The sequence below is a fragment of the Lagopus muta genome, chromosome 1, assembly GCF_023343835.1.
Source record: "Lagopus muta isolate bLagMut1 chromosome 1, bLagMut1 primary, whole genome shotgun sequence".
NCBI classification, from domain to species: domain Eukaryota; kingdom Metazoa; phylum Chordata; class Aves; order Galliformes; family Phasianidae; genus Lagopus; species Lagopus muta.
Genome location: NC_064433.1, coordinates 48,780,575 through 48,795,234, shown reverse-complemented (window position 1 = coordinate 48,795,234; position 14,660 = coordinate 48,780,575). Strand labels below are relative to the sequence as shown.

Below are 14,660 nucleotides of genomic sequence, written 5' to 3'. Positions count from 1 at the left end.
AAATTATTCCTGCTCCACCAGGGTGTCTTTTCTTGTGATGATTAAATGGCCATTCTGCACGTTTAGTGTTTTGGCATAGCAGGTGATGGAGGATCCAGTTTTCCTTCCCAGGTCCCTGGGAGGAGTAGTGTTAGTGTCAGCAATGAGCTCTGCATGCACCACTGTTGAGACACCTCACCCCAAATCCACCTCAGCCTACTTCAGGAGCTATACAAAGAGTCTTTCCCTTCTCCATGGAGGTGGCTGTGCTAATCAGGGTAAACAGCACAGTTCTGCTGGCATGCTCAGTGCATCCCTCGCTGTTCTGTCCTGGCCCCATGCAGGTTGGATGATACTGGGACTGACCTTTAGCTGCAGGTTTTGCAGGTCACTGTAGCTGCCTTTTCAGAAGGTGCTGTAGTTCTTCAGCATGTCCCTCTTCTGACAGCAGGGGAAGAAATAGCCTTGGTATCACACCAGAAGTTAGGTCATGTGTTGATACTAGCAAGGTGATCACTCTGGATGTGTATGTACACTCTTTTGTACATAAGAGCTGGAAGGTTAAGTAGGGGCAATACAGGGTGAATACCTGGAATAATACAGGAGACTGGGTGAACAAATGGATTAGGATGGTCACACCACATTTGCATTTCTTGCCTGCCCTTGAGCTAACATTTTTCATGCTTCCAACAATCACGACCCAATGGGGGGCTGCTGGGTGTCCAAAACAAAACAAACACATCTCCTTCAGCCTGTTGCGCAGCCCTGAGCCTCAGCTATGTGACTAGGAGGTCTGCAAGGCATCCTCTCTTTCTGGCCCACGTCTAATGGATGGTTCCTTGATGTTCTATGAAGTGCAATGGCAGAGTCAGATGAGCTGCACTGCCTTGAGATACCAGGCTACCAGCCCCACTAGCAGTTCATCAGCTTCTACCAGAAATGTCACATTCTGCCAGAAATGCTTTCCTGCAGATAACCCCTCTGACTCCAGCATGGCGCACACCTGGAGCTTCAGGGAGGCGATGGCTGTTGCACTGCTGCTGACTGGGTTTTCTCTGTGGAAGAATTCTATATTTCCATCAGCACTGGTCATAAGCTTTGTCTCTGATGTAAAAATATAAAGCCAAATCTTGCCTTGTAAAATGTTGCTGTCTCAACCCTGCTGTAGATAGCACCCAGCAGCACACTATATTTCACACTGCAGCTAAAGTAGTCTGATGTTGGAAACTGTGGGAACAGCCCCATCTTGCTGAGCACTTTCTTTTTGTCCCTATAATACTGACATGTGAAATAGCCACAAATTCACAGAGGCTGTGCAGACATTTTTGTAACCATGATGTCTCCAGAGTCTCTCCGTAGTGTTGAGAGCATTGAGGTTTTGCCAGCAATATGGGGGCATGGTTCTCTGCTGCTGTTTTTCTGCTGCTCAGAGAAAACCCTAGGCATGTCTCATCCTCACAACTGCAGAAAACTTGAAAACGCAATCTGAAGTTACGTGAAGGCTCAGGAAAATGAAAGAAACTCCCAAATTGTTTTGCTTATGATCTCCTCTGCCTCCACATTCCCAGGGCTTTTGGGGAAAACTGGCTCAGGGATGTTGTAGGCGGAGGTGAGGGATGATTTGCATCTAGGTTGCTGAGCCCTGCTTTGATTGACTCCAAAGGATTTACGTATCTTCTCACGTACAAAGTCCTCCACACTCCTGTCTTTGCTTCTGTCTCCACAGGCATCTCTAGCACCCCCACTCTCACTCTGATCAAAGCTTCCCCTCTTCTCCTTTTATCATTGCTACGCTTTGGACTCCCTGCCTTCTCCACTGCAACGCATGCCCAGAGCTGCCTGCCTGTCTAATGCACCTCAAGTTCCCTTCAGAGCCCCCACTGACTATACAAGAGAGTCAGTCTGATGCTCTGTCTTGTTTACCACTTGCAGCTGGGCACACAGTTGACCCTGGTGAGGAAGAACAGCTATTGATGATGTTCAATGTACAACAATTCAATGGACACCTGGGGAAGTGGAGGGTGTGCCCATGCTGCACATTCCCAGCATTCTTCCAGCTTCTTCGCCCTCCTGAGCTGCTGGGGGTGAGCTGTCACCAGGAGAGGATGGGCTGGCTCAAGAGAAACTTGGACCAGAGACTGGAACAGGTGGCTGCGTTTCTCCTCTGCTTCTTTTGCAAGCTTCTGAAGGGTTGTCTGAGTGGATGAGCCTTGTGGCATCTGTAGGTGGCAAATGGGACTTGTGTTTGTTGTGGAAAACTTGAAAAGCCACAACTAGAGGGAGATAGGCACTGACAGAACCTCAAACATGCCAGCCTGGTCCATTCCCCAGCTGCAAAATGAGGCCAGTATCACCCAACTCCCCAGTGGATGCATGCCCATGATGTTTTCAAAAATCTCCTGTGATGGAGACCGGTGCTTACCCAGGCAAAACATTGCAGTAATTAGCTATCTGTTCTGTTAGAAAGTGTTTCCTAATATCTAGCATCAGTCTTGCTCCTTGCAAGCCCCATTGCTCCTCACCCCAACAGACACAACGAACAGTTGATTCCTGTCCTCATTGCAGCAAGTGCTCCTATCACACTGTGACCCCAGGAGAGGAACTCTGGGGGCGATTCATTATGTTGCCTCTCTCCACAGAGATAACTCTCAAGCACGGTCCTATTGGCACAGGGCAGAAGAGGAAGAAAGGATCTTTTGGGATGGGGACCTGCCATATGGCAACTCCAGGGAGGTGATGCTCAAAAAGCAGAATTCCCCTCCTGACCATACATGCCATACAGGGAGAAGAAGCAGGTCCTGCGCCAGCACGGGATGCGGCATCACCATGTGAGGAATCATGTTGGGCTCCTGTCCCTCTCTTTGCTGCCCAAGCCCAAGCCCCTGATTGTGCCATGGAGTGACCGTGCACTGCGGGGTGCCAGGGGGCTGCAGGCAGCAGGAGCTGGGGAGAGCTGCAGGAACACCAGCAGGGTTTGGGAAGATGTGGGGAGAAGCTGGAACCCCTCGCTGGGTACACGTGTCCCCCTCCACTTTGTCCCCGCAGCCTGCAAGGCTGCCTCGTGCCGTGTCAGGCCATGCCACCGACGTGGGCATGCGTCATGGTGCTCGAGCAGAACGATGCAGCCCCTCCACACACCCCCCCCCCCCCCCGGAACGGCGATGACCAGCCTGATCCCTCCCACCTGCCTGCTCCCCCTGGCCTGGCCCTGACGTCAGGGAAGGCGTGCGGATGCGTGTGTGCAGGCTGCACATCATACACACATCAGGCACCGCAGAGACATCGGGAGGCAGCCGGCAGCCGGCAGCGGAAAAGCCCCCGGAGCCGGGCTACATGCGAGAGCTCTGCTCCTCGCCGGGCAGCAAAGGAGCGCTTCCCCGTCCCCACCGTGCGCTGATGCTCTGCGATCCGCAGCTCCAGGGAGCCCCTCATTGCTAAGGAGGTAAGGGCAGGCACGACGGCCGTCGGCTACTGTAGCCAAAGGTTCAGCTTCATGCACGGTGTTTGCTTACAGGGCTGCTTTTTATTTTGGGAGAAGTGTGAGGGTGAAGTGTGGCATCCCTCCTCTTTTCCTCTCCTGATTCCCCAGCAGCTCCCAGACAATGCCTCCTCCGGGGCAGGCAGTGCTGCATGGCCACTGTTGCTGGGGGCACATCGTGCTGCCAAACTGGGCTCAGCTGGCACCAGCTCTCCATCACCGACAGCAGGAGAAAGCAGCGGGTGAAAACCTGTCCTGGTAGAGGTGGGGGCTTGAATGGATGTTTGTTTGGGGCTGGCTGTGCTATTCATTCCTGCAGACAGTAAGTTAGATCACAAAGGAGAGAGAAAGGATGAAAGGATGTGGATGGGGACATTTGCGTGAGGTCTTTGAGCCGACAATACTCTGATTTAAAATCACAGCCAACCACAAACCGGGCAAATCCCCCAAACCCGGTTGTTGGGCAGCGATGCTTTATGCATATATACTCCAAAGGTAAACCAAGCCTCCATGATGGCTTCTCCTCTGGCTTCCTTTGGCTTGTGGCAGCTCTCCCCACGGCCTCCCTGAGAATCCAGCGGTACCGACGGAGGGAGCTTTTTATAATCAATCCATAAAGGTGACATTCATATTTTAGCGCTAACGAGGCTGTATCGTAGGCGAGACGATCTCAGCAAAGATGCTTGGAGTTGTGAGTGTGATTGGCTTAGATGGGGAGGGGAAGCTTTAAGTGTGTGTTCCCAATGAAAGCTGGCTTATCTTTTGTATAGTGATTCATTTCAGCCAAGGGGTTTTTAGCATGCAGGATACGTGGAGGAAATTGTTCCACTCTTCTTTAGCTCTTAATGGCATGATCTAGTAACCAAAAAAAAAGAGGGAGGGGGGCTATGGGGCTTTCATTAGCATTGGACAGAGACGGCATTTAGAAAACCTGAGAGACGCCGGGGCTGCAAGGACAGAGGACGGCTGAACGTTTGCTTCCCGGCTGCCCCCTCCTGTTACAACAGCCCCTTTCTGGGTCCAAAAGATGAAACCCACAATTTCACACCCAGCTCGCGGGCCACGCTCCCATTCCCAAAGGGATGGCGCAGGGTTGCAGCCCCCCGGACTGGTGGGAGGCCCAGAACCCCAGGGCTGGGTGAAGGCAAAAGGATCCCAGTGGGGGGAAGGAGCACAAAGAGGAGCTGTGTGGGAGGGCCGGGGGGCTGAGGGAGATGACACCAATTAAATATGGATTGCGGGTGACGCGTGAGGGCTTCGTGCTGCTGCTGCTGCTAACGACTGGGGAGTGACAGCGGCCAGAGCTTCTGGGCCACCGCCTCGCTGTGGGGCTGTGGAGTTAAACCGGGTCACAGCAGCACCCACCCGAGGGTATGTGTTTATGAGGAGTGGGGCAGACAGCGACTTTGTTTGATGAGCTGCATCGTGATGAGCGAGGCTCTTGGATCTGCAGATAAAAGCCGACGTGTCTCCTGCCTGTCTATCCTAATTGGTGCGGGGTTGGTGCACGCGCCCGCTGGCAGCTCTGCACGGAGGCCTTCTCTCAAAGAAACAGGGAGGCGAAATCGTGGCTATGCCGAGTTCTCTGGGCCCCAGCCTGCAGCAGCCTCAGCTGCCCCGGATTTCATCCCCACAGTGTGGCTGAGTGCGGGGTGGGCGCAGGGAGGACATTCCCACAGCTCCCCTCTGTGGTTTTCCCCTTCCCTTTGTTTGCTGCCGGGACTCAGAAGAGGTGGGAATCAGTCCCCCAAGGGATGTGGGCCCTGTGGACCCCTTCTCTGATGTCAGTTTTGCCTCTAAGCATTCTCCTGTCTCGCTGCTTCTGCTTCTGTGTGGGATTGTGGTGCTGAGATGGCCATGGGTGGTGGGCAAGGAGAATGGGCGTGCTCCTTCCCCACCGTGCTGTCTGCTCCAGAAACCTTTTCCCATGTCCTTGGTGCTTGCTAATTTCGGAGCAGAGGTGACCCCTTTCTTCACGTTCCCCGAGGGCCCTCACCTCTCAGTGAGTCAGAAAGCAAATTAAAGGCTCTCTGGGTTTCCTGGCATGCAATCCCAAATACACCACATGGGTGTGGGGGGCTGAGGGAGGTGCATCGTGTTAGATGCAGCCACCGAGGGGGAAAGAAATCCACAGAGTGTGGGGTTTCTGAGCAGCTCCAGAGCCAGGAGGCTTAAAAACACACAAAACCCTAAAAATGTCACCAATTAGGACAGCCTTCCCATGCCTATGCCAGCTCCTGCTCTTTGGCACATGACACTTAGCTCCATCCTCCCGCCAATCATCCTGCAGCTGAACGTTTGGGTTTTTCTGCTTTTGGGGGCCAAAACACACGGGCTTTAATTCAGGGCTCAAACAGTGTGATGCCGACCAAGAACCTGAGGTCGATGGCCTCAGCTGACCTGTAACTACTCCCCCATTCTCCCTGCAGCTTGCTGAAGCAGACCCCTGCCTGCTGCTCCCCACACCCAGCCCCGAGACGGAGCACCCCGCCGACCCCACCATGTCATCAGAGCCCAGCGCCCCGCCGGCTGTGCCCCCTCTGCACTCTCCCAAGTCCCCGGTCTGGCCCACCTTCCCCTTCCAGCGTGAAGGCAGCCGTGTCTGGGAACGGGGCAACCTCCTACTGCGGGACCTGCCCAGCCCACTGCCCACTAAGAGGACCAGGACCTACTCTGCGTAAGTACCCAGCAGTCCGCAGGGGATTCTGGAAATGTCTCTCCGGCTGCACGTTCAGACTTCTCCATCCCTTCCCTCCTGCAGGACGGCACGTGCCTCTGCCGGGCCCATCTACAAGGGTGTCTGCAAGCAGTTCTCCCGCTCACAGGGCCATGGGTTCATCACTCCAGAGAACGGCACAGAAGACATTTTTGTCCATGTGTCTGAGTAAGTCCACACAGTGCTGGGTATACGGGGGATAGCTGGTGACCCGGGGCTGGGGTGATGCTGTGTCCGTGGGTGATGGTGCATCCATAGCTGATACTCTATCTCCATATATCTAAGATCCCACTGCAGGTGGGTTTCTCCCATGTGCTGGGTGCCTTCCTTGGTGCTGGGGGGCTCCATCTCTAGGCCCCATGGCCCCATCGCCTCTCCTCTCCTCTCCCACAGCATCGAGGGGGAGTACGTCCCGGTAGAGGGGGATGAGGTGACGTACAAGGTCTGCCCCATCCCTCCCAAGAACCAGAAGTTCCAAGCAGTGGAGGTGGTGCTCACCAACCTGGCGCCCCATACGAAGCATGAGACGTGGTCTGGGCAGATCATCGGCTCCTAGGTGCCTGGGGGGCCTGATGGCCGCTCGCGGGGAGCTTGGGGAAGGCTGGGCTGGCGAAGAGGCTGGGGCCACTCCTCAGCACGCAGGTGTTCACGTTCGGTGTCTTTTCTAAGGTTACAGTTTCCTTTTTGTGTGTGTTTGTACCTGTCTTTGAGGGGGATGGGGAAAGCGGTGTCCTCCCCACTGACTCCCCAGCTCCTGGGGTAGCACTGAGTCCCACATCCTTGAGCCCAAGGGGAGCGGGAGGACTGATCCTGCCCCCATCCCACTGCAGCCTGGGGCTTGTGGGGGGCTTGTCCCCGCCTCCCCAGCCCTGCTCTGGCCAGATGGGCAAATCACTGTGCCGGGAGGGGACAGCTCAGCCCCTTCTGCCCCCATCACCCCAGCCCCCCTTGGAACCCCATCCTGTGTGTGCCTGTGTGTGTGTGTCCGTAGGTCACCGTGGGGCTGGAGGGTTTGGTGATCTCCCTCTGCTCATGTTCCACACCGACACCTCCCGCCCCCTCGGTGTAGACAGGGTCTCGTATATAAAGCACAAATTAGTTCTCAGTCCTCTCTGCCATAGCTTGGCTAGGTGGGCTCCTGCGGCCTTGGGAACGGGAAGGGGAACCTGGGAGTTGTGAGATGTGGACGTAGGGATGGCCCCATGCCATGCCCCAGGCAGTTAGCCCGGCCAAGACAAACTGTTGGATTTTTCTTTTTTCTTTTCTATTTTTTGGGGAAATAAACTAAAATCCTAGGATTGTTGGTGTTTTTACAACTCTGGTGTGGTTCCTGCCTGTCTGACCTTGTGTCAACCTTTGTAACATTGGCAATAAACCATTAAAAGTGACTTTCCCACGAGCCCTGCCCATCCTGCCTTTTTGTGTGTAAGTGCACCCTGCAGGGGACCCAGGAAACCCAAGGCTTGCCTCAGACACTCACCAATGCTGTGCACTGCACCTCAACTTCAGCAGAACTGCTAGAGAGGTTCCAGAGGAGGACCACAAAGATGCTCAGAGGGCTGGAGCACCTCTCCTATGAAGACAGGCTGAAGGAGCTGGGCTTGTTTAGCTTGGAGAAGGCTGCAGGGAGACCTCACTGCAGCCTTCCAGTACTTAAACAGAGCTTATACAAAGGATAAAGTTTTTACACAATCTAATAGTGACAGGATGGAGGGAATGGCTTTAAAGTAAAAGACAGGAGATTTAGGTCAGATGTTAGGAAGAAATACATTATTCAGAAGGCAGTGAGGCAGTGGCACAGCTGCCCAGAGAGCTGTGGGTGCCCCATCCCTGGGGGCTCAAGGCCAGGTTGGATGGGGCCCTGCACAGCCTGAGCTGGGGGGTGACAGCCCTGCCCACGGCACGGGGTGGGACTGGGTGGGCTTTGAGGTCCCTTCTGACCCAACCATTCTGTGATTCTGATTCCCTGGTCCTGCAGGGCCTGCACCCAACACTTGAGGGCAGAGCAGAGCTTGCACACACTGACAACTGCACACTGTGGCTTTAATAGGATTTGTATACATATATATTTATATATTTATTTCTTTAAATTTATTTCTAATCTAACAGTTGGAACCAGTCAGACAGGAGCTGCCCATCTCGCACAGATACAGCACCATATGGTCCCCACCACATCCACTCACTCACACACCCATGGGGAGAAACCCGTGGCCGTGCTTTGGGGCAGGCAAAGGGAAGCCTCTCTGCCTCTGAGATACTCCAGAGAACCCAGCCAGACTGCGGCCAGAGCTACGGCAGGACAGGTTGTCCCCTCATTCACAGCACGGGCAGCCCTACAGACAGCACAGGGAGCAAACAGATCACCTCAGCCCCCAGGGCCACCATGGTGCCTTGCAGCCTCACGACCAAGAAAATACAGAAATCCTGCTGACTTGGAATAGACTCACAGGAAAAATAAACCACAGCCTGAGCCTCAGTGAAAGAGGAGAACCACAAAACACAAGGTTCCTCCATGAGGGTTGAAGTGGAGGGTCAAAATGGCAGCCCGTGAAGAGGGCACTCCGCATTCAGGCTTCTCCAACATGTCCCCCTCTCCCACAGAGATTTTATCTGGGTAGAGAGGCATTTGTGCATTTGTTGGAGATTTCTGGATGCCAAGCCACTGCACTCATGCAAATTGGACACGTTACGGACTGATGTGTTTAAGAGGTACCGTCACACGGAGAAGAAAGCACCCACCAGAGCTGGTCACACAGCACTGTAGCGTGAGCAGGGCCAGGCAGCGGGACCAAAGTCCTCTCAGGGACTGTGAAAAGCTGCCCCAGGCACGGAAGCACCAGCTTCTGCTTTGGTCCCGTGATTAAAGGGTGGCAGCCTTTGGGAAACTTCTCTCTGAGCCCCAGCTCCAAGGTGGGGCCACAGCGATGGGCAATGACAGTGCGAGGACAGCAGGAGGAAGCAGGATGTACCAGGAGAGCCGAGCACTGGGAAGGAAAGTGACTTAATCTGCTGTGAATGCCTTGGGTAAGGCTTTCTAGTAACATATCTGTGACACCTGATGGACACATGGATGGGAAGACTGAGCGCTGGCAAAGTCTGCCAAGACAGGCTGTGGGGTCTCCTCCTTGGAGACCTCCAAATGCCATACACCCGGATGTAGGCCTGGGCACCCTGCTCCAGGTATAGGGTTGGGCCAGATGGACCCAAAGGTGCCTCAGCCATGCTGCAATTGCGTGCAGGCTTCTGGGAAGCGCCCTGGCAAAGGGGGAGGGGAACATGAGAGGCAAATTCCCTTGTGCAGAGGTGTTGGAAGCGCAACACAGCTAAACAGAGAAGGGAGCAAGGGAAGGATGGACAGACATGCACATGGACAGACGTGGTTAAATTTGGCCCTGGCATTTGGGTCCTGAAGGCAGGAATGTATTGCTGCCCACCGAGGCCCCAGCTGGCAAGAGAGAAGTTCTGCTGGAGGAAGGACTGCCTGGTCCCACAGACCTCAGCTGTGACAAACTGGGAGTGCCAAAGGGCTGACCAACAGCCCCCTTCTGCACACCCTCTGGACTCACACAACAGCTCCTGACCAGCACCGGCAAGTGTTTTTCAGTCTACCCTGAGCAGATTCCTCAAACGAAGGTGCTTTTCCTTGTGGGGGAGAGAAGGGAGGAGGGCTGCAGGGCCCTCACAGTCAGCACTCATTTGCTCTCTCTGGAAAGAAGATTTCACGGCACCGCTGGACCGTGTCCTGGGGGGACTGGACGCTGTGTCCCACCGTTCGGGGGTCGTCGTAGATTTCATAATCATTCCCTCCCTGCAGGGGAGCAGAGAACAGGGAAAGCATTAGCAGAGCCTCCTTGGAGAATCCGCATCCTGCAAGGAGCCTCCATTTGCTGCTGCAAACACGTGGAGAGCATCCCCCACTTGCACACCACTAAAGGGTTGTGGTAGCCGCTGGAGCACCACAGGCACCACCTAGTGAGGAGAAAGCAGCCATGTGAGGGGTGAGCAGGTTGTACTCACAGGGGTGGTCTCGTTTCCAAAGAAGTGGATGGTGTCAAACCTCTCATCGTCCAGCACGTTGAGGCAGTAGCGCTTGTCCCAGCCCTCTGGGAAGACGTCAAAGCTGATCATGCCACCTGCCAGCAGAATGGTGAGTGTTAGCAGAGCGGCCTTGAGGTGGTGGGATGTCCCCCTGCCCCAGGCTTGGGGGTCAACCTGGAGCCCTCCCCATACAGCTGTGCCCAGTGGCTCTCTGGCATGTGATATTAGGAGGTCGCAGATGCTGTTTCTATGACAACAGGCTGAATGAAATCAGCAGGGCTGGGTGACAATAGCAGGACTCCATGCCACACGTGCAAGCAGGCAGCAGCAGGCTGCAGGGGGAGCTGGTAGGGAAGCACCAGACATCCGTGTGCTGCTAAGATTTGGAGCTATACCTTGCAGATAGTATCAGTGTGTGCTGTGTTGGGGCAGCAGGGGACAAAGCACGTGTTGTCAGCTACTGGCACTGAGAACTCTCCCAGGCTCCTGCATGGACGTCACACTCTCCTGCTTTGGAAATAACTGAAATAAAATGCTGCACTGCATTATATTCTCTCCTTTCATGAGAGCTGGGCAGTGAGAAGGGCTCCTGGTGCCAGCTGGGAGGGGCAGGAAGCCAGTCGGAGTATGGAGAAGCAAGATACCAAGGACACCAAGCACTGCCCCTTGCCTGGGCACAGCACAGGGCTGCAGTGAGGTCTCCCATCGCTTCCCACCTTCCACAGCCTGGGATGAGGCTCTCACAGCCAGCTTGTCCCATCAGCCTCATTTCCATGTGTCCTTGCCCCTTTACCCTTTGCATAAGAAGATTTCCACCTTCTTATGTTACACAAAGCTCTGCAGAATGTCTCTTTCTGGCTTCAGCCCTGTCCCTTAGATAACCTCATTTCTCCCCCACTGCTGGCCAGGTTCACAGGATTGCTGAAGCCCCTCCTTAGCTCCCTGCCTTGTCTGTAAAGCACCTCTAGCCCCAGAAGCAGCCCTACAAAAGCCTATGACACACAGTGCCAGCTCTTCTTCCAAGGAGAAGGATGTTTCCCTAGCAGCCAGCCCTCCAAACAAAACTCTGAGCTGAGAACACGAGGCCCCTTCCTCTCACACCACCGCATTCCTGGAGGAGCCCTGCAGAGGACTGAATGTGCCCAGAGCTCTGCTGGCAGCCCTGCTGCTGTGCTTGAGCCAGAGCAGAGCTGCTGCACAGGGGTGGGCTTAGCAGAGCTATGAGGAATAAGGCACTGGTAGCGTCATGGGACAGAAAGCAGTCGGCTTGGCTGATGCTCAGAGGAAAAACCTACGGCACAGTTTATTCCTGGAATCATAGTCTCACTAAGGTTGGAAAAGACCTCTAAGATCATCTCATCCAACTGCTGAGCCATCACCACCTTGCCACTGACTTGCTGCAAATGCAAGCATGTTCCTCCCATGGCAGCTCTCCAGGAATTGCAGCTTGCTGAGCAGTCTCTGGGGTCTTACCAGAGAGCACAGCCTCTGGGATCCTGGATCCTCACAGGGATCAGCCTCATTCCCATTCTCCATCACACGATTTTAAGGGGAATGCAATGAAGAGGCCATGGCAAAGCTCCCTCTGCTCACCTCGAGAGAAACGCAGTCCTTTGCCAGCAAACTCCCTCTGCAAGGCTGCCACAAACTTCTCCCGGATCCGCTCTTTCTATGGAGGAGAAAGGAAAAGGGTTTGAATCACAGACTCATTAAGATCAGAAAGGACATCTAAGGTCATCAAGTCCAACCATCAACCCATCACCTCCAGGAACCTCCAAGCTAAGACGCATAGCTTGGAGCTGGTCTCCTATCTCCTTGGGAAGTGGGGGAAGCAGACAAGACTCAAGATCTGTGACAGAGCGAGACCTGCAAAGGGAACAGTGAGCCCAAACCCAACCCACGCACCTTATCCAGCTCTGAGAATTCGATCCGCTCCTCCAGTGTGCAGCTCCTCCCAATGGGGGAGATGTTCAGCATCCCATTGCGAAACTCAATGAAGGTTCCTCTGCATGTGGGCAAGAGCACAAGGTTACTGGGGCCTTTACAAGGACAGGGAGAGACAAACAGCCCTTCTGAGGTCAGTGCAACCACAGCTGATTTCAGACAGCAGTCTGGCCAAACGTGCCCTCAAAACCAAGGGCTGGGCCCAGAGCTGTCCGGGCTGTTTGACTGCTGCTTGGTTGCTCAACTCAGTGAGGCTCCAGCTCCTGAGTGCCTCTGTGGATTCAGGCCTGTGGGATTTCTCAAAGCTTCTGTGGACAGCCCATGCTGTCACACAGAGCAGAGCTTAGCACTGCCCCTCCGCTCCCTGTGAGGAGCTGCAGCCGCCATCACGCCTCCCCTCAACTCCTCTGCTCTTCACTGAGCAAACCAGCTCAGCTGTTCCTCATACGCCTTGCCCTCCAGACCCTTCTCCATTTGTAGCCCTCCTCTAGACACCTCTAACAGCTTTATGTCCTTTACCGTTTCTTGGGCAGCTTCAGCAAGGCCATATAGTTGAGGCAGAAATTGATGAGGTCCTGCAGCAGCTCCTCTCCCAGGTGATCCTGAATGGCCTAGGGGAGGAGAGGGGTCGAGGAGGAAGCAGTGAAGGGACCGTGGAGCAGCAATCCTCATAGAATCACAGTGTGGTTCGGTTGGAGGGGACCTCAAAGCCCACCCAGTCCCACCCCGTGCCATGGACAGGGCTGCCACCCACCAGCTCAGGCTGCCCAGGGCCCCATCCAACCTGGCCAGGAACACCTTCAGGAATGGGGCACGCTGGGGCCACCTGCACCCAGTGCTGACCCACCTGCTTGGCCACAAGCCGCCCATTCTTGTACTGCACGGTGCCATTCTCGGCAAAGACGTAGTCAAACTTATCGACGACTGAAAGGAAGGAGGTGAAAGTCCACTCGGGTCATCAGCGAGGACAAGAGGTGCAATGGGGACACCCGGCAGGCCGCACGTCTCCCTGCCCGCGGGCCGCTATCTGCTGCGGGCAGGTGGGCGGCTGACGCAGACGGGCAGCGACCCGACAGTGTCACCGCCCCGGACAAGATAAGCGCACGGAACGTCATGCGCTCTGCCACGCGCGCCCATCGCTCCATCCCCGCCGCGGTGCTCGGCGGCGCGGGGATGGGTTACCTAACGCAGCCCCCGTGCAAACACAGCGCCGCTGACTCAGCCCTCCGAGCTAACGAGGCGGAAGGGAGACCTTAGGACTCGCCGTGCACCGGGCACGGATCTCGGGAAGGAAAACGGGGCGGGGGACTGCCGTCCCGGCGCCGCGTCTCCCCGCGTCCCGTTCGCGCCGCGCACCTTCGTCGCCCTCCCCCAGCTGCTCGGCGATCTTGGAGTAGTCGGAGCCCCCAACCACGCCGATCTGCACCCTGCCGCGCAGCTCCTGCAGGAAGCGGTCCACCTCCGGTTCGATTTTCTACGGGAGCGGGAGGACGGATGAGAGGGGCCGAGCACGGCACGCAGCCCCCCGCTTCTCCTTCCTCCTGCCCCCCTCCGCCCGGCCGCGCTACCTGCCGAGCCGGCGTCAGCGTCCCGTCCACGTCGAAGAGGCACAGCACCCGGCCCCGCGCCGCCGCCATCCCGCAGTCTCTGCCGGAGCGCAGGGGCGGCCCGGGGGCGGGACTGCGCCGCGGCGCCATCGTGCGGCCGGCGCTCCGGGAGGTGCCCGGCAGCCGCGGGCAGGTGGCAGGTGGGGGCGCAGCGCCGGGACCCGGCACCGCTCCGCGCGTCGGGAGCAGCCCTGCCGCCTCGGGGCACCTCGTCAGGTGGGGCTTCTAGTCAGGAAGAGCGGTGCTGCATTGGAAAGGGCTGCCCAGGGAGGTGGTGCAGTCACCGTCCCTGGAGGTGTTCCAGAACCGTGTGCATGTGGCGCTGAGGGACGTGGTCAGTGGGCATGGTGGGGATGGGCTGGTGGTTGGACTTGAAGATCCTAGGCATCTTTTTCAGTTTTAACGATTCTATGGCTCTGTGGTTCTCAGCCCACCAACAGAGGTGTGATGAGCCTCTTGTCCAACAAACCCCTTCTGTCTGACCTCCATCCAGCTCATCCCAAGCTGCACCAGCCCTCACAGAAGGGATCTGGGGCTGTTGGTCTGTGCTTAACTGACTATGAGCCAGCAGTGTGCCCAGGTGGCCAGGAAGGCCAATGGCATCCTGGCTTGTATCAGCAATAGTACAGCCAGCAGGAGCAGGGAGGTGACTGTCCCTCTGTACTCAGCTCTGGTGAGGCTGCACCTTGAGTGCTGTGCTCAGTTCTGAGCCCCTCACTACCAGGAGACATGGAGGCCAGGACTGTGTCCAGAGAAGGGCAGCAGAGCTGTGAGGGGTCTGGAGCACGAGTCTGATGGGGAGCAGCTGAGGGAACTGGGGCTGTTGAGTCTGGAGGAGGCTCACTGTGCTCCATGACAACCAGAAAGGAGGTTGTAGTGAAGTGAGGCTGGCCTCTTC

General features: G+C 55.9%; 2 protein-coding genes across 2 annotated transcripts; one reads left to right on the top strand and one right to left on the bottom strand.

The window, feature by feature from the left end:
- The first annotated feature begins 3,933 nt into the window (after positions 1 to 3,933).
- CSDC2 (cold shock domain containing C2) lies at positions 3,934 to 7,567 on the top strand. The gene is given in 5 exon segments (XM_048955646.1): positions 3,934 to 3,990; positions 3,993 to 4,076; positions 5,887 to 6,134; positions 6,219 to 6,341; positions 6,567 to 7,567. Coding segments are annotated over 5 exon segments (675 nt in total). The 3' UTR covers positions 6,730 to 7,567.
- Positions 7,568 to 8,195: 628 nt separating this feature from the next.
- Positions 8,196 to 13,867, bottom strand: PMM1 (phosphomannomutase 1). The gene is made up of 8 exons (XM_048958806.1): positions 13,724 to 13,867; positions 13,512 to 13,629; positions 13,003 to 13,079; positions 12,675 to 12,766; positions 12,117 to 12,216; positions 11,805 to 11,880; positions 10,191 to 10,306; positions 8,196 to 9,981 (listed from the first exon to the last, which is right to left on the bottom strand). Exons 1-8 carry the CDS (start codon positions 13,850 to 13,852, stop codon positions 9,859 to 9,861), a joined length of 831 nt encoding a protein of 276 aa, XP_048814763.1. The 5' UTR covers positions 13,853 to 13,867; the 3' UTR covers positions 8,196 to 9,858.
- Positions 13,868 to 14,660: the final 793 nt, after the last annotated feature.